The sequence below is a fragment of the Electrophorus electricus genome, chromosome 7 (assembly GCF_041902795.1).
Source record: "Electrophorus electricus isolate QZ-2024a chromosome 7, ASM4190279v1, whole genome shotgun sequence".
Lineage (NCBI taxonomy): Eukaryota > Metazoa > Chordata > Actinopteri > Gymnotiformes > Gymnotidae > Electrophorus > Electrophorus electricus.
Genome location: NC_137503.1, coordinates 27,242,798 through 27,261,855, shown reverse-complemented (window position 1 = coordinate 27,261,855; position 19,058 = coordinate 27,242,798). Strand labels below are relative to the sequence as shown.

At 43.3% G+C, this 19,058-nt stretch overlaps 1 protein-coding gene across 7 annotated transcripts; it reads right to left on the bottom strand.

The window, feature by feature from the left end:
* Positions 1-755: 755 nt before the first annotated feature.
* Positions 756-18,461, bottom strand: kidins220b (kinase D-interacting substrate 220b). 7 transcript variants are annotated; one of them, XM_081717752.1, is made up of 31 exons: positions 18,310-18,461; positions 16,440-16,618; positions 15,701-15,856; positions 15,448-15,546; positions 15,111-15,209; positions 13,935-14,033; positions 13,682-13,783; positions 13,480-13,578; positions 13,153-13,350; positions 12,890-12,988; positions 12,675-12,773; positions 12,476-12,574; positions 12,204-12,381; positions 11,795-11,959; positions 11,312-11,491; positions 10,903-11,068; positions 10,549-10,700; positions 10,146-10,435; positions 9,813-9,953; positions 9,264-9,501; positions 9,052-9,140; positions 8,399-8,543; positions 8,140-8,302; positions 6,991-7,169; positions 6,472-6,698; positions 5,574-5,702; positions 4,864-4,893; positions 3,906-4,043; positions 3,603-3,701; positions 3,010-3,240; positions 756-2,919 (listed from the first exon to the last, which is right to left on the bottom strand). In XM_081717752.1, the coding sequence occupies exons 3-31, from the start codon at positions 15,830-15,832 to the stop codon at positions 1,747-1,749; spliced, it is 5,238 nt and encodes a 1,745-aa protein (XP_081573878.1). In that variant the 5' UTR covers positions 15,833-15,856; positions 16,440-16,618; positions 18,310-18,461; the 3' UTR covers positions 756-1,746. The 7 variants fall into 7 exon arrangements, with proteins under 7 accessions (XP_081573878.1, XP_035380135.1, XP_035380136.1 ...); XM_035524242.1 differs by lacking the exon at positions 16,440-16,618; XM_035524243.1 differs by lacking the exon at positions 16,440-16,618 and having other exon boundaries at positions 13,682-13,780.
* Between the last annotated feature and the right edge of the window lie 597 nt (positions 18,462-19,058).

The window sequence follows — 19,058 nt, the reverse complement described above, 5'->3', positions numbered from 1 at the left end:
ACAGAGAGAGAGAGAGAGAGAGAGAGAGAGAGAGAGAGAGAGAGAGAGAGAGAGAGAGAGAGAGAGAGACAGAGAGCTGTGCTCCGCTATGGTAGTTTGGGAATAGGCCTAAATGGAGCGCTTGAGCGGTTCTAACACAGTTCGTCACGCGCCGACTGCGGTAGCGCGTATCAATGTTTTCCTTTTATTTCTGCTGAAATGTAATGTTTGTAATGCTAAATAATTTTGTAAAAATACTGTAATACACTTTTCTATAAAATAAATATTACGTGGGCTACGAAAATAGACGTTTGCCATTATTGCTTAGCCTAAGTCAACTAGGTCCTGGGGGTTGGGGCTTGGCTCCAATCTGTCTCTGCTCAAAACCCTGTAACATGGAGTACAGCGCCATTGTTCATAAACTTATCGCAGTATGTGACGATGCCACCCTTCTATAGCTCTTGGTATTGCCTGCGTATTTTATTATTCTTATTATTCAGTGATACGTGCAGCACATATTAAAAATTACGCAAGGTTTCTCTAATGAAGTAACATAAAATGTAATTATTCAGTCCTATTCGTCATTCATGCAGACCTTTCAGAAAAAGTATGTAATGAAGCTTACAGGAAGTCAATAAAATGTAGAAATAGAAACATTTTAAGGGGTAAAAATGTTTAGATGTTTATGTTAGTTAAAGCAAATTCAGTGAGGAAAATTTGATCATGCAAATTCTCAAGTTATTGGTTTTCCATCAGAGGAAAAATGTCAAGCACAGTAGCTGTAACTTATTGTTTATTTTTGCTCCACATTACAGACAGTTCTCATGTAATCAAATTTCCCGCCTTAGCTAGGCAGTTAACACAAGTACACATCAAATCTAAAGTAACTGCATGCGATTTGGAGAATGCCATTTCACGTTTGACATTTAGTCACATGCTTTTCACCGCTCATACATGCTCACTGCTAATCCTCTTACTACATAGTTTTTAAAATACGGTTCAGGATGCCCAACAGGTTTTGGGTATGTGAGTGGTGCATGAGTTGCAAAGATAAATATATAATCACATACTGTAATTCAGTCATAATGGATGACTTGGGTGATTTGAAGGAAGTCCATTTTTAGTTGGGTCCTACGATCAAAATTTTCAGGAAACTGCTCTACAATGACAGGGGTGCAGAAAACATGCAACTGACACAATTCATCACAACACCATTCTTCACGACTAAGTTAGCGATAAGCATTAATATGGTTCTGGCAGTTCAGAATCTGGCAAAAGATTAAACTCATGCCTTTTTTAAGGGTCAAGCTAAAATAAATTGAGTGTCAGTTGTGGCCCAGAAGACCAGACCAAACAGAAAGCTTTACATTTTAGATTAACTGCTGCATAAACTTATTCCAATAATTATAGCCCATAATAATCACAGCTCTTTTAGAAGAAATCTTGACATCTCATGTTCTACTTAGGTAGTTCAGTATTTTCCAAAAGCAGGAGAGACGGTAATACTGTTAGATGCTACATACCCTTTATCAACGATTGGATCAAATTATTGAATAAGAAAAAGGCATTCGTGACAATCAGGAATGTAGGCAACACTGCAGACAGTAAACTACACTGGACCAACTACTACTATTCAATACTGAAATGCAAGGACCATACTGAACCAACAGCATTACACCATTTAACATGCATCACATAACAGCTAAAGCTTGGCACATAAACATCTAAAGCTGGGCAGAAGGTCTGCCAAGACCAGGGTGCAGGTTCTCACAGGATGCTCTCACGCTCCTCCCCGAAGGTGACCGTGTCGGAGGTCACAGTGCAGATCTCAGGTGGGTCTCCTGGCTTTAGACCTCTCTTCAGGTGCACCACACGAACATTCTCATTCTGCGTGGTGGATGTGGTGGTGTTGGTGCTGGAAGCAGGAGTTACAATAACCTCACTGCTAGTGGTGTTGGAGGAGGTGGTGTTAGAACCATCAGTTGGCTGACGCGGGCGGTTTCCCTGCTGCACGTTGGTGTTGTTGTTGAGGGTGTTGTTGCTGGGTGTGCGGTTGAGGTTGTAACTTCTGGAGGAAGGCCAGCTTTCCTCAGGACTGCTGGCCAAGAGACTGCACTGGTCTTCAGAGCAAATAGACATGCGTGCGACTGCTGGGTCCTGGAGGCCACTCAGGCTGCTAGGCAGGCCTCTCTTGCGGGCTAGGCTCTCCTCATCCAGCTCAATCAGGTTGGTCCTCTCAGACTGCGATAAGTCAGCCTCCTCATCTTGCAGAGAGTGATTGGGTGAGCTCTCGTTAGAGCGGACACCCGAGTCAGACGAGTCCTTTTTATCCAGCATGCTGTCCGAGAGGTACTCCTTACCTTTGGCCAAAGGTCGCTCTTCACTCTCAACGCGTCTGGGCTCTACTTTCTTCCCATCCTTGAGCAGTGGGGCATTGTCAGATTCCTCCGACTCCTCATCGTCGCTGGTCAGCTTCTGGTATCGCAGACCCCCTGCAGCCTTCAGTTTCAGGTCAGCACTCTGGAAGAGACCCACCTTTTCTCCAGAGGTCTTCCGTCCCAGCAAGGTTTTGGAGGAGCCATGGTCGACCTTCTCATCTTCCTCACTGATGGGGTCTAGAGTGGCACCCTCTGTCGAGGCATAATCAGTTGCGTCCACTGCTGGCTTCCCACCCCCCCGTTTGGAGTAGGACTTGCGTCCATCTTGATCCCCACCATCCTTGTTTTTGTCATCGGCGCCGGAGTGCATAAACTGGCCTGGATGGGGTTGCACGGGCTTCTCTGCCCCGCTGCCTGCCGCCTCCAGCTGAGCCATTGAGGCTATGTACTCTTGGTAGGCATTTCGGTACTCTGCCTGCTGCTTGTCAGTGAGCTTGCAGATATCGTTGGAGGATTCCTGAGAGTTCAGGCTGGTCATGCTGGGGGTGCGGTGTGTGGTGCTCTGTGGAAGGCAAAAGATACTGTGAGAATCGACCTGCTCAAGCACTGCCGGTAACAGGAAAAGGACCTTGAGAATTTGTGAAACACCTACCATCCATGGTGGATTGGCATGTCTGGTTGGCTCATCCAGGCCCACAGTAGAGAGCTCCTCAAAGCTAAGATTGAAGTTGTACATGGGCGAGGTGTCGGCGTTAGCAGGTCCGCTGTGGCCTGGAGCTCCGCGATGCCTGCCTGGCTCACTGTGGCCCACCATGATGCTGCCCTGCTCGCTGGGAGCCTCCTCGTGCAAGACCTGGCTCTCCACGTGACGCATCTCCATCACCTGAACACAACAGGCTGTCATTAAAGTGTCACCTTTGTTACACCTGTTGCCACCCACTGTTTCATTTCACTACAAAGCCTCAATTTGGAAGAAAAATATGGAAATATCCTTTGTTAGTAACAGGATTAGTTTAGTTAAAGTAATATTAAGAATACTCTTAAAATGTTAGAACGTTCCATTTTTGATAAAACTGCATTGCATAAATAATGAATCTGTACTAAAACAGGACTCTCTATATAAAACATACATTACATATATGGTGGAATCAAGATTATTGATACATAAACCTACACTGATATATTAACACCTGTCATTATAAATTTGTACATTTCTTTGTGCATACTGCTTGGCAAATAACTTACTGATGCTCTGAAGAGTTGCCAGTCTCCAAAGTTCATGTTCATCTCTTTCTTCAGTTCATCCAGGTTACACTGGGATAAAACCCGGCCATTTACATTGGCCTGAGACAAATAGGGATTCAGATTAGCACGTACATGTTTTCCTCCCTGTTTCTATTTGTCTGTCTCTCTCGCTCTCAAGCACACTCTCTCTCACACACACACACACACACACACACACACACACACACACACACACACACACACACACACACACACACACACACACACACACACACACACACACACACACACACACACAAATACCTTCTTGATGGTAGCAGTATACTGGGCCAGCATGCCCTGGTCGATGCCTTCTATTACTTTGACGCGCTCACAAACCATATCTGTGTTCATGGAGCTGAGCAGCACAGATGGTGTGCCTGACATCACAGAGGCTGTGCCCTGACACAAACAACGCACAGGCCCAAAGAAAACCATCACCTTCTGTGCATTATTACCACATTCACCTTTACGACAACATTTCTGAAACCTTCAGGATGAGATAAACTGAGTAAAGTTTTAAATTCCATGCTGCTTGTTAGTATACAGTTCAAGTTATTGGCAAGGTAGGAAAAGACCTTAAATTTAAAATTCAATGAAACATAGGGTTATACAGGAAGAAAGTAAGCAAGGTGTCAGTGAGCTTCAAACTAAAAGCGACTACTTACTATCTATTTCTATTAATTATAATCACATCTAATCAAGGAACTGCAAGCTCTTCTCACAGCACACCAAGAGGATGTTTCAACCATGAGTAATTAGATAAACTCGTGAGCATATACTTCAAAACCTCAGTTGTCCAGCCTTTACTGTGTAAGCTTGCAATTCAATGGCTTTTTTTTAACAACAAGCAAGCTCAATGATATTTCAAGAGTAGATATCACTTTGAAAGACCTTTTAGATAAGCTGCAAGAAAGGATGTTCTGGGGGAAGGAGTGCTACTGTCATCTTAAAATTATAAAGCTTTTTAATTTATTGTTATTTCAAAGGTAATCATGAAGACAGGCTTCTTTAACATTACTCTTCAACACTAGTTCCTCATTCCCCTTGTGACCATGTCAGCTACTACTGTTCCCATACGGCATGCTGGGAGCTGAGTGCTCAGAGCGCATGAAGCGTGCGTGAGTGAAAGGGAGTGTGTAAGAGTGCTGTAAAGGAAGGGCAGCATGAACATGGAAGGCACAACAGCAGTGCGTAAGCCAAGTCTGGAGGGATTCAGTACCTGCTTCTTTTTCAAAGACGCTACCTTAAACTGCTCAAACAGAGAGAAGGAAGAAACACAGGGGGTGGAGAGCGTGAGGGAACCTCATACAGGACATGGCAAGGAGAGAGTGAATTAAAAAAAAAGTGAATCAAGAGAGAAGGTATGGCTTTCACCATAGCAGGTGGAGCTTTTCTACCACTAAAGGCTTCAGTGAGCATTAGACAGCTGGTGGTTGACGTCACTGGCAGCCTCTGTGTTTGTGTGTGTGTGTGTGTGTGTGTGTGTGTGTGTGTGTGTGTGTGTGTGTGTGTGTGAACAGACTGTAGGAAATCACACACATGCACACACACACACACACACACACACACATGCTCAACAAAGTAAATAGCTTTAATGTTACAAATATTATGGGTTTGGCTTTAAAAAGTCTATAACATTTTTTTGTGCAACGCTTCATAATTTCTTACACATGAAACCACAACGTAACATCGGTGCTACTAACATTCGTTTCTACATAATAAAAACAAATCCATTTTCCAGGACTGGTCTGAGCTAAATCGATCATAAGCCTGACAATCAGAAACATGTCTTGCTGGAAGCAGAATAAGAGAAGGCAGAGGATAAAAGAGCATGTCAGTGGGTGAAGGAGTCACACAAACACACAAGCATGACAACATCCAGATCTAGTATGTCTAGATCTAGGCCTGCATCTAGGGTCCAGTACTTACGATTGCAGTGCTAGCGTCCCTGGGACAGGCCGCTTTAATGAGTGGGCGTGGAGGTACGGGGGCGTGGGCGTGGCCAGTGCTGCTGGCGTATTGCCGTGGCAGCAGGTAAACATGGTGGGGGAAATATGGCTGGGAGATGCAATTTGGAAGAAGGAAACAAAATTTAGCAAATGAAAACAAACACAAACCTTAAATGCAAATTGAAAAGAGATGCTCACATGCACACTCGCACACTCGCACACGCGCACACACACACACACACGCACACACACACACACACACACACACACACACACACACACACACACACACACACACACACACATACTGCTAGGATATGGATGTGATTGTTGCATACAGGATAAAAACTTAAATGTCTAAACAGCTAAATAGAAATGACAAAAATAAATGCTATGACAAGTCGGGGAGCAGATAAATGAAAAACTTTTCCAGACAGGAGGGACAGTGGGAAATACTGCTGATCGGATGCTGGAATTGGAATTCATTTGAAAGTGCAGCAATGTAAAAGATGTCCTTCATCCATTATATGAGCAGACTGTGATTGGCAAAGCTGGGTAGAAAACAGCACTAACACATCCAGACCAAATGATCATCAGTCTTAAATGGATCAATCAAAATCACTCCCAAAAAACAACAGTAGCCATAACTTTGTATAGACCACCTTCAAAAAATTTCAAAACAAATGTTTGGCCTAGACCAGTATATATGTACTAATACAATCAAACACAGCAAGGTGAAACCTGACTCTACACTGCTCATCCAACTCTAAAGGAACTCTTTAGGAAAATACAACCATTTGGATACCAGGGCATTTACAGGTAAGCCTCAATGATCTTAGAAGCAGGCCTGAGCACGGTGGCCATGCAGGGACACTCACCCTGTTGTAGAAGGGATGTTGAGGCCCGGCCATGCCGCTGTAGTAGGCACTGTGGGGTTGAGGGGACACACCGGGCGGGTTGTAAGGCCCGTTGTAGGAGGCCGTGGGTGAGCAGGCCGAGGACTGCTGGCTGTAGATGGAGGTGGGGCGGGGAGCAGCATCCTGCAGGGGCAGTGTGGGATAGGTGACCCCGCCCATGTTCATCTGCTCACGAGCCGCACGCACGTCTGTGGATAAAGAGAGCAAAGTGGTCCACCCCAATCTATCATAATGCCAGGTTTCCCAAAAGCATCAAAGTGCTAAGATCACCTTAAGAGAGAGAGAGCTTTCAGTGTAATATTTTAATTTAACGATGATCTTTGTGTTATGATGCTTTTGAGAAACTCGCCTTCACTGGAGGTTAGGTTATTGGGGATTCCTGAACTTCTTGGCCCCAGTCTGTTCAGCCAGATTATGCTACATCAATTATCCTGAGTTTTTCGTATATCGACTCGAAAAGACCATCTCGTGGCTCCTCACCTGCTATGATCTCTCGGAGCTTTGGGTCCAGGTTGACCGTGCAGGGGAGGAAAGTGCGGATGTCTCGAGCAGCCAGCACCGGGGTGCGTGAGGACAGGAACACCTCAAAGCTCCGTACATCTCCATCGATCTCCAGCAAGGGCTCCACATCTTTAGTCGTGGGAATGTTCTTGGAAATCCTGTTGCACAAAATAAGAATGGACAGAAACACTCTTTAAAGACAAAGGTAACAATCTCAGGCAATGTTGACCTTCCAGAACCTTCTGAGGTCATATGGAACTGCTGAAATGAAGAATTACTTCAAACAATGCAGACTTTTGTGTGGCTGACCAAAGGTTTGGCTTATGCACACACTGTGTCAAACCACGTCGACTCTCCATACAAAAAGAGTTGACGGTTTTACTGAAAAAGTAAATTATGCACATATAACTCTTATATCTTGATTATGTTTTTGTTTCATTTTAAGGGTCATGGAATTAAATTGGGAAGAGTGTGTAGGTAGCCAGTGTTAACACAACATGGTGAAATTACAGCTCCTCGAATAGCCAAACCTCTTACTACAAAGATAAAATTCCGATGTTTTTATTTATGGGAACCAAAGGGGATTTCAAAAGAGATATTTAAAACATTCAAACTTTACTGACCCCATATTCCTCAAATGCAAATGCAGATTGCTTAACTTTTAAATGTTGCTAAGAAACACCACAGTATTTAGTCACTGAAGGAAAAATGTGAATCCAAATATATACAGGTCATGTATGCATAAGAGTGCTCCGCAGTAATTACAGTGAGTGGCTCATAGCTTATGACCACAGACTAGATATGTACAATTTAGTGCAAGCGGTGTTGATGGAGTACAAAAAACTTGTGCAGTCTGTATGTTTCGAGAATATCTCAGGCCTCTAATGTAAACCAAAACACCTAACTTTTTGCAATTGTGATATACAGAATAAGAATAATAAGTGTTCATGGACTCAAGTTTAAAACTGCATTCTGGACTACATCATCACACTGTCATCAAGACAAGCTAGATACTTCTTGAGGGGAGGGGGGACTCAGTTTCGTGACTCAGAGTTTAATATAATTCCGACACATATTTCACTGATTAAGCGGAGGAAGTGATGGGTGCTACAGTAAACATCAGGGCACCTTTCATAGATGGTTTTGAGTGATGCCTGGTCAGGGATCCCATCCGTCTCCTCCAGGTGTAGGATGAGCCAGGACGTGCGGTAGGGCCACTGCTCCGTCAGGTTGATCCAGGACGCCAGCCGGTCCCAGTTGAAAGTGATCTGATTGGCCCTTAGCAGGCGGCCTGTGCAGGTGATTTTGGGGGGTGGGGACACAGTTACTAAAACAGACAGAGGCTAGATTTAAGAGAACATGTCATATGTGTGAAGGCTTTTCTTACCTGTGACGGACACGATGTTCAGCAGCCTCCTCATGGTCTGAGGGCTGATGTCACTGAACCAGTCCTCGGTGACCAGCAACTTGGTCAGGTCAAAGGACATCTGACGCGTGACAGATCTCTGCATCTGACGACGCCGGTATGTGTCCTGAGGAGAGAGAGAACCAACATTTTACATCTGACATCAACTTCAGATATATGCAAAACACTCTCATGCAATAAAGCGGTAAAGTACTCTCATAAGACATTTGATATCTCTCACACAATATTTGCTATCTCTCACACAAAGTCAAAAACAAGGTAACAGTAAATGTTTATCTGCATTACAGTTCAATAAAGCAAAAATATTTGATAATATAGACCTATAACATGTTAGAAGACATTATTGCATTAGCCTCATTCAATTACAGTGCAAGAAAGAGGACATCAATAGGACAATAGAGGACAATATTAAATTTAACCTTGTAGTTCAGCTGCTACTCAGACACTGTGACTGCAAAACTCATAACAGTCCTGCATGACTATTAATGCTAGACTATTGGTTTTAATAGCTCATAGCTCTGGGGGTTTGATGTGAATGCAGACAATGACTCATCCGATAGTTCCCCATGAGCCAGAGGTGTGGAGGGCACTGTGGAGTAGGCTGGCCAGCTCACCCTGCGATTCAGAGTGGTCTTACTGCCGAGCTTAGAGAGTTCACCCAGACTGTGCTGGGACAGCTTCCTGTCCAGCTCCTCATGCCAACCTGCAGGCAGGAGCAGCACAAAAACAGCAAAGAAGTTTAAGAGAAGTTCTCAACCTAAGTTCTCCCGACAGAAGCTACGGAACAGGTGATGACAGAGTCTCTTGGTCAGGTGATCCCACTGACCCTCGGGGTTGCCAGTGTCTCCGTTAGCTGGCGCTGGTGCACACATCTTCTTAGCGCTGCTGAGGCCGCGGCTATTGAGGAAGACGGGCAAGTGCACAATGTTGCGCATGTAGTCGTGCCCGTTGATGTTGGAGTCACGCAGTACGCTATTCAGGTTCTGGTTGATGGCTTTGATGATGATGTGAGGATCGCTAGCAAAGATGGAAATGAAGGGCCCTTTGGAGAAGAGCACCCTCACCTGGAGATCAGCAGAATTACAACAAATTAACAGGTGCAGAAAACTGATGAGCAGCAATGTCCAAGAAGCAAGAAATCTTTGGCTTTTAGATGATTTGCAGATGTTTCTTGTATTAATGCTTTGAGAATTTTTAGAATATCTGCATGCTTTTCACAACAAAAAAATTAAATAAGTAAATAAAGAGGAAAATCTAGTTTATTGGCTCTCATTTCAAAACCAATTTATGCAATTTATGTTTTAGTCATTTAAGAACAAGTGAGCCAGTAGTAACCTCTGTTGGCTGCATGTTGTACTGCACTATTATTCCTCACCGTATCCAGCATCTGCAGTACTTTATCCTGTTCACAGGAATCCAAGCCATCGATTATGACAACTAAACGTGTCTGGTTCTGAGTGAAGCTGTCGATAGTCTTCGCCATCTTAGCCATAAGCTCCACCTCACTTTTTAGCACCTGGAGGAACAGAACAGAGCAGAAGTCAGTTGAGTCAGACCACAGAGTGACGCCAGGCTATGCAACATGAATCCCACAGAAGCAACCATGTCTCTAAAGAAGACACTGGATCAATATTTGGAAGGGAGTGTGCCTGTTCATGATACATGCCACTGCAGCAGAGTACCCTATAATGAAGGCCTGTGCACCCACCTTCATGAAGCCTTCACTCTTGAGCTTGTGCATCCTGTTGGCGGCACTGTGGAGCCTCTTCCTCTGCGAGTTGAGCACTGAGTCCATCACCTGCCACCACGTGCGGCAGTTGAGCAGCAGCGCCAGGCCTACCACGCTCGCCATGGCGACCAGCACAGCATTTAGCGTCTGGTTTCGGCTGTCCACCTTGAAGATGGCCAGCAAGGCCATACCTGTGATCAGGCAGCTGAGGATGAAGAGGAAGATGACGAAAGACGGGATGCAGCACGTCTTCTTCCATTTTTTCTTGCCTGGTGTAAAAAGAGGGTCATGAACAACATGATCAGCCACCATGTTAAATGACATTTGGAGTCAAAGAAGGACATGTATCTGTTAGAGCCAACAGGCTGGGGAAAGCCCTTACCTTGAGTGTCCTCTGTCTTGAAGACCCTGAAGAGTCTGGAGGCCAAGAAGCCAAACTCCCTCTCACAGGCGTCTGAGAGAGTGGCAATCATCTCAGCCATGGAGGTCTCTCCACCCACGCTGGACAGTCTGTTGTAGTCTGTAAACAGGAACCTGGGGACAAAAAGCATGACCGTTATAGGTGATCAGCTCACCCGTTTACCAATTATAGTACAGGCTTAGGATTCAAGAAGCAGGGTGTAATGGTATTTAAAAATACAGACCCACACAGAACAACAACAGATGAATGTGTCTAATTCTTCAAAACACACACACACACCTGTGGTATAGTTTTGGTAAGGTAAAGCTGTGTTACCTGACAGGCAGAGCTCGCGTGGTCTGCTCCGGCAACTCCGGCGGGTTAACAAACATGAGCTTGAGCAGCAGCTCCAGGTAACCCATGTGACGCGCCAGTCGGGTACTGAGAACCCAGGCCCAGTTCCAGCTCTCACCCTCACGCCTGCTCCCAAAGTACACAATCACTGAGGAGAGGGAAAGAGAGGGAGAGTGAGGGAGAGAAAGACAAAGAGACGGGGGGGAGAGAGTGGCTATTCAAAACTAGGCTTTTAGCATGAGTGAGACACTGGTAGCTGCACTGGCCTTCAGTGTAAATGGCAAAGTGTAAGATTCAATGTGCAATATACACATAGGATATATACACATGGTACACATGGTAGGGTAAACATTCCAGGTGTTTGGTGTTTTTTTTCTTTGTTTGTTTTTACCAAAGAATAGGTAGAGCAGGGCCAGCAGGCTGAGGGAGACAGCTATAGCCAGTTTGGGGTCCACAGTGAATCCAAGCAGCAGAGCCACAGAGCCACACAGCATGAGAGACAGGAAAACCACCAGCCAAGAGAACTGGAAGAGAGGTTCGATCTGCTGCCCGGCAAATGTCTTCATCTCATCTGGGAAGTGGAGAAACACAAACGCATTACCTTAGCCAATCCTGTCAGCTCACAGTTTGGGTTTAATCTCTTACTCTTCAGGCTTATCATTTACTTAGTACTCTGATGGCATATTACTAAGTAACTACACTGAAGTGTTCATCACCTGAAATTAAAGGAATGGAAGGGGTTTAATGAGGAAATATGTAACCATAAAGAGGTCTAGGGAGACAGCAGAAGTAAACAGGGATTGCAGAGTTCTGTTTGTTCGGCTCTGGCTATGAGTGCATGTTGAGCTGGGAACTGTCGTTCCCCAGCACTCACCTTCCAGTTTCTTGAGCAGGAAGGACTTGCCGCTGCCCCACTGGGCATACAGGCCTACGCAGATGGGTGGCTGCATGGTGGGCTCACTCAAGATGTCTGCCAGGGCACTGCTGTAGAGGTCATAGCCCAGCATGTCCCCATCCGACTCGGTGGGGGACAGGTGTCCTGAGGGGCACAGCACACAGAGGTGCTAAAAAACACTGCTCAGTCAAAATGGCAAACATACAAAATATACAATGTCTTACAGGGTGCTATGGAACAACAGTGTCTGGCAAACAACAGTGTGATGTCACAGAGCAATCAAATCTCTGAATAGGAGACTTGGTTAAGATTTTGGTTACATATGGTCAAGTGCCACATCAGCACAGTGGTGCAGGTGACACAGCTGGTCACATCGAGAAAGACTCACGGGCGCCGAAGATCTGAGTGAGGATGCTTTTCTGGTGGCTGCAGTCGATGTTGTATGGTGTCTCTCCAGCCTTATTGGGCTTGTAGAGCAGGCGGCCATCTTTAGGATTGCGGAGGAGAAGCTCAGCCAACCTGCGGCTCCGTCCACGTATGGCGATGTGGAGAGGCGTATCCCCTTTCTAGCAATGGGGGAGAAAACTCAGTTTTAATAACGCACCTAATATGCAGATTTCATATCATTTGCATGTACAAGTACACATAACTGAATCTTACCTTATCCACAGCAGACACTTTCGCCCCTTTATCCAGGAGTAGTTCCACTATGTCTATGTTTCTCATCTTGGTGGCCTTGATCAGTGGTGTTTCGGAATCCTGAGGCACGCACACATACACACATACATAGAAAACACCTGCACTAGAACCAGTCTTTTCTTACATAATAATGCCCTAAAAGACTTTGGCCTCCCTGTACCTTGGTGGTGGTCTCTGTGTCAGGGTTACACTGTAGGATGTCTCTCACCATGGTGGCATTGCCCTTCTCCACAGCCCAGTAAAGAGCTGTCTTATTGTCCTAGTGCAGAAAACACTGATTTTGCACTATAGTTTCTTACAGTGGAAAAAAAAGTTATTAATACATATTTATATATATATATAAATAAATCACAAGTAATTTACACATTACATTACCTGTCCTCTGATGTCAATGTCAGCGTACTTATGCAACAGGGCTCTTACAATTTCAACATGGCCACCCCTCACAGCTCCAATCAGCACTGTATCCCCACTCTAAAGGTGTAATTCATACACATGCGCACACACACACAAGCACATTTGTCTCCTTTATATGAGGGCTTCAGACATATTCAAAACCATAGCCTGAAATACTACAACAGTCTGCTCTGCTCAAGTTTATAGAGAGCCCTCCAGTTCACCACCGATCCAGTGCTCACCCTGTCGGGGATGTTGACGTAAGTGCCTGCGTCCAGCAGGTCCTGGACTATCTCTGTGTAGCCCTCTTTAGCCGCGATCATGAGGGCCGTGTTGCCATCTTTATCGGTCATGTTCACATTGGGGTTCCTCTTCAGGAGCTCCTTCACCACCTCGGTGTAGCCCCCTTTCACAGCCACAATCAGAGCTGTCATGGAATTCTGAGTACGAGAGAATGGAATGCCAGACCGACTTTAGGACAACACTGTATAAGCACAAGCTCATAAATGCAGAGAGAGAATTTAAGGGCAAGCATGAAAATGGGCCCTCAAGAGACAGCTTCAACTTACCGCCCCCTCCTGGTCAACATCGGCACCATTCTCCAGCAGGTACATAACACAGTCAAGGTGGCCCTTCCTGGCAGCCCAGATCAGGGGAGTGGTTCCATACTTGGTGTAAACAAACCCACCCAGGTCAGCCACACAAGATTCACCATGTTAGAAACTGCTAAGACAGGCTCAGTTCTCTCTATTTGAATGGGGGTCAGTTCACCTTATCAGAGCAGTTGACTTTGGCTCCATGTTCCAGCAGCAGCTTGACAATTTCCGCATGGCCTCTGCCAGCAGCCCAGATGATGGGATATACGCTATACTGCTAAACCATAGCACAGAATGGCCGGTAAATCAGTAGTCACTAATATTCTGCAGGGATTTATCAGAATGGCCTCATTACTTCATTATAACGATGTATTGACATTTAGCCACTTGTATTTGATAGGGGCAGCCCCAAAGGTTTCTCTCTTTACCTGTCCTGTTGTGTTGGGGTTGGCTGCATTCTCCAGAAGAACCTTTGTGACCTCCACCCGACCTTTATATGCAGCCCACATAAGAGCAGTCCAGCCCCCCTGCATAATACAAACACTCTCTATTACAGTCCCATCAACATTCCCTCTGTATCAAACCAATTAAATAGGAATGGATAATCCTTTTTTAATAATGAATTGTGTAATATTGTGCAACAGGAAAAATTTCAAATAAGTATTCAAATAAGCATTCAAATAAGCGATTATATGTCAAGAATCCTGTAATGAGGCCTAAACCCTGTAATGTATAATATAATGAAGTTGTCTTGGCTTCTTATTTAAGGAGGTCAGCGTCTGTTCTGAAAGAGATGTAGGCTTGTACAGTAATGTTACCCCTCAAAAGGACACACATAGTAGATTGTCACAGTTCAATTCATGCATCACTTGAATAAACAATCGTTTCTCAGCCCATACACCCTACAACCTCTCTAAAATATTTATAACCATTCCTTTAGGTTCTACTCAGTAGCTTTAGCAACTAAACAAAGTGACAGTGGCATTTAAACAAGGATAAAATGTTTGCACCTAAGTGCCAGTTTACATTTTACATGTGTTACTTATGTTTCATAACCAGATCATATCTGGATATACTATTGCTGGATTCCATTTAGACTTCTCACTAAAATGCATCCCAGTGTGACTAGATGAGATTAATTACTCACCCGCATAAAAACACAAACATACATTATTTGTTTACTTCATACTGTAAACATGGTTTCTCAGCCAGTACTACCAGTGTGTTACATGCTGTCAAATATTGTATGAAACCAGAATTATCTGCATTGGTGGAAGAGAAGGCTTTGTTCTGCAGTGGTGGTATACTACACCATTACTGGACTCTTTGGGTATGAGAGACAAGTCAGCACTCTGCAGATGTATTTCCGTTTACTTAATGTTATATGTATATATATTATAGCCCGATCACAACACACAGCACATCCTGGGGATATTTACACCTTGCTTTTCATGTGCGCAAATAAAATCCAAACATGATTCGATCACCAAAAATGCATGTTCATGCAACGTGTTAACAGCTTCTTAGAGTACTTTAGAGCTATTTATTTATTTATTTGCATTTTAAGCAAATGTTAATGTCCTTATGTTAATAGTGTGTCTCACCATATCTCGGTGCTCAATGTAAGCACTGTTGTCCAGCAGCTCTCTTACCACCTCCACATGCCCCTCCTTTGCTGCTGAGATCAGAGCCGACCAGCAGTCCTATGAGAGAAGAGCAGAGAGACTGGTTACCATGGAAACTGCAGCATGATGGGCCACTGTTGCTATGGAAACAGTGGAGCGGTGAGCACTGGATGAGTGACAACAAAGCTCTTTGTGTGTGCTCTTAAGGAATGCATACCTATTAAAAGGGGTAAGCATCCAATAGCAGTGAGCTAAAACGACCTATATATGGTGCATGTCTGATGCTTTTGAAGGTGCAGTGTGACAATTGTCTCACCACATCATCCAAGTTGACATTGGCACCTCTTCTGATGAGCTCCTGGACTATCTCCAGACTGCCCTGCTCTGCAGCCAACATCAATGGAGTCTGTCCATTCTATCAGTGATAGAGAGACAGACTGATAGATAAGGCTTGTGTGTGTGTGTGTGTGTGTGTGTGTGTGTGTGTGTGTGTGTGTGTGTGTGTGTGTGTGTGTATGTGTGTGTGTATGTATATGAGGACTGTTGGATCTATATAGAAATCCACTTACATCACTGCGCCCGTCCACCTCTTTGAACTTATCCAGGTGTGATTTGAGGGCAGCCAGATTCTCCTCCTCTACATAGCTGAAGAGGTTCTGGATGGCCATAGTGGTCATCTTGATAGAGGTGGTGGTGTCCATGACTGTTGCTCAGCACCAGGGCACCTTGAGAAGAGAGCCCCAAGGTTTAGCAGAACCGTGGATACACTGTCACAGCAAACACACAATTCACAGCCTAAAGTCTTGTGTTCCAAGTGATCTGAAAAATGATGGAAGATCCGACTGTAGATGGATAGCTAGACTGAATGAAAGGCAATAAAAGGAGCAGGTTCAATTAGGAAGCTAAGGAAATGTAGTTCTTTACTACTATTCAGCACGCATTTGAGTTGTAATAATGCTTGGTCCCCAGCATGATATATGATCTGCATTTAAAATGTCAAGGTGAATAAGGATAGCGCCAGCTATATGAGGCCATAACACCTCTGCAGTCTCAATGCCAGGAGAACAGCATGCCTGCTTCCCTCTGCACCTCAACAGCCACCTGCTCCAACAAGCTTTCTCCTTCTCCCAGGATAGCTCACTCCGCAAAACACAGGCCTCCGCCAGGACTGTGCCTTAAAACGGGACCGCTGATACTAAAAACAAAACAAACAAGCCAAAATAACAATCTCCACTTCCAGGCAGTTGCCAGGAATTGGCCCTACTTTGTAGGGGAGGATCATAAGGGGAAAGAAAGCAAATGGAATACCTGGGTGATTTCAGAGTGAAGTACATCTCAAACATCCACTTTACTTGAATGGAGTTGATGTTTAGGCTGATAGCTCGGGTAGTTAGAGGGGAATATTTGAGGACAAACACAGACTGACGGAGTGCCAAACATGAAGCAGTTCCTGTCTTCTGTTTTCAATGCCACTGCAGTAGTCTGGACTAGACAGCATACAGGATTTTTTGCACAACTAGATGGCTGGAAATTACACTACTTAAATAAAAAACAAAATATAAGTAATAAAATATAAATAACATACAAGACTAAGGCTAATTAGAAAAAAAATACCTCACACATTTCACCTGTGTTCAAAACATAGGGTCACGTTAAAACACGATACAACCTTCACCACTCTAGAGGACAATATTCCGCAATTGCAAAACAATATCTTATCTGACACTTATCAAACATAAAGCGAGACATGAGCCAGATTTACTGGCACCTGAGACTAAATCCTAATTAACCTCATTACTGTATACTAAGTATGCAGTTTGATGTACACTCTACATGATACTCAAATGTAGGACCAATAACAAAAGAAGCTGGAACAATAAAGGCTGAATGAAAGGACATGTGACAATCTTTTATGAGACAAAATCTGACACCTTACTCACAGTGCGAACCTCCTTTCTTCACCTGTGTTTTGACCACTGTCGCTTTTCTCTGAACACATACAACCTCTTATGTTTTGTGTGTCCTGCTCTATTTGCAAGGTATCATGTCTTATTCATGTCCAGTAGGCTTGGCTAACGCCTAGTGTCTCTGGCACATGCTCAGTTGAGTGAAATGCTTCAGCATACTCTGAGGGCATCGTTATTAATTCAGTGTCCAAAACTGTTTTTTGAAAGACTATGCCAGTGAACTGTCCCCACCTTCCAGTAACAGGTCATGGCTGTGTTTTTAAAAGTACAGGCCCAGATGTACTAGTCACCAACTCATCAACAAGAAAGTACATTTCTGACCTTTAATTTAGAAACTAGCCAATATAGATGAGAGATCAAATAATGAAAGCTACTATTCCACATTATCAACATCTATACACGCTGAGCAAATTGACAAGGATTACACTATGCTTTTCTTCCTGTTGTTGCAATGAAAGGACAGCAATGTATTAAACAAAATGAAACAACTACTCAAAGTGCCACGTGATTTTGATATAATTATGCCGTACATTTACGGGCAAAGACTTATGACAACACCTACCTATGTAGTTAGGTCTTTCAGAATTAAATGTAGACCATTTTAAAATGCAACATATATAAATAAACAAAGCAGCAGACTGATTACATTAAAGCCAGCGTGGATGGATACTGGAGTTAATTGTCTCTTGTCAGAGACATCTAACTAGCTAACGCTAACTAGCTAGATTAAAGAGTAATAATGTTGCCAGCTAGTGAATCCCAAAATTAATTTAGTCGTACGATATACATTTCATTTACATTTTAGATATATTCGCAGCATAATATTGCAATGGGACACGGAAGAACCTTTCTCTAAAAATATACAAACAGCCGCATCAAACACTATTTTCTTAGACAAGGTAGACATGTCAATAGTCTACGGTTATATCAGCGCGATAGATTACTTGATGCTAGCTAGCTAGCCGATTACACGGGCTACACTTAATTTGAAATGATTCCCTTTTATATGAAAGGTTATTACCTATAATACGAAGACAATGCGATATCAGACATGAAAATATATTTATAACAAGCTTTCGAAAACTAGCGACAAACATGAACTTCGTCGCTTCTTTTCCAAAGATGAGCTGTCAATCAAGTCGCATCAACGTTGCTAACCGAGAAAAAATACACGTTACAAAGCTAAAATATTTTAGCCTTTTTAGTCTTACCTTAAAAGAGAGAAACGTTTATAAGATCCGCTTTAAGCTTGTCACTAGGAGGTTTCTGTTTCCCCAGTAAAAATCCCTTGCTTCCCCTATCTAGCTAGCTATTTTTGTACTCCCCATCCTTTACAACAGCCATTTTGGAGGACGACTAAAGCTTTGTATTAGCGAGCCACATTGCTACCGCGTCAGCCGTATGACATGACGTCAGCGAGATATCGAAAACAAGACAAGATATATATATATATATATATATATATATATATATATATATATATATATATATATATATATATATATATATATATATACACACAGACATATTTAATATATATATAAATATATATATATATATATATATACACACAGACATATTTAATATATATATAAATATAAATATATATATATATATATATATATATATATATACACAGATATATATAAATATATTATATATATATAAACTATATTTATATATATATATATATATATACAGAGAGAGAGAGAGAGAGAGAGAGCACACTTTGTTACCTTGTCAGTGGATAGAAAATGTATACCTGTAATGCATTCTGTAATGGAACAAAGTACATTTATGCTTAGAGAGTAAAGGGCACATGAGGTATTTTTACTGTAACAATAGTTCTCAGATAAAGCTTTTGTAGCTAAAGCCCTAAAGTGAAGTTAGGTAACCCTTTTATCTCAGGTCTGGTGACATTTTTCTTTAATGTCAGCACATGGCACACTTACTTATTTCT

Excerpts from the sequence above, each read along its gene's own strand:
- kidins220b (XM_081717752.1), bottom strand. The coding sequence starts at position 15,832 with ATGGACACCACCACCTCTATCAAGATGACCACTATGGCCATCCAGAAC. Across the intron at positions 13,784-13,934 it reads ACCCCAACACAACAGGACAG|CAGTATAGCGTATATCCCAT; the intron begins GTAAAGAGAGAA and ends GCTATGGTTTAG. Across the intron at positions 3,241-3,602 it reads GGCAACTCTTCAGAGCATCA|GTGATGGAGATGCGTCACGT; the intron begins GTAAGTTATTTG and ends TGTTGTGTTCAG.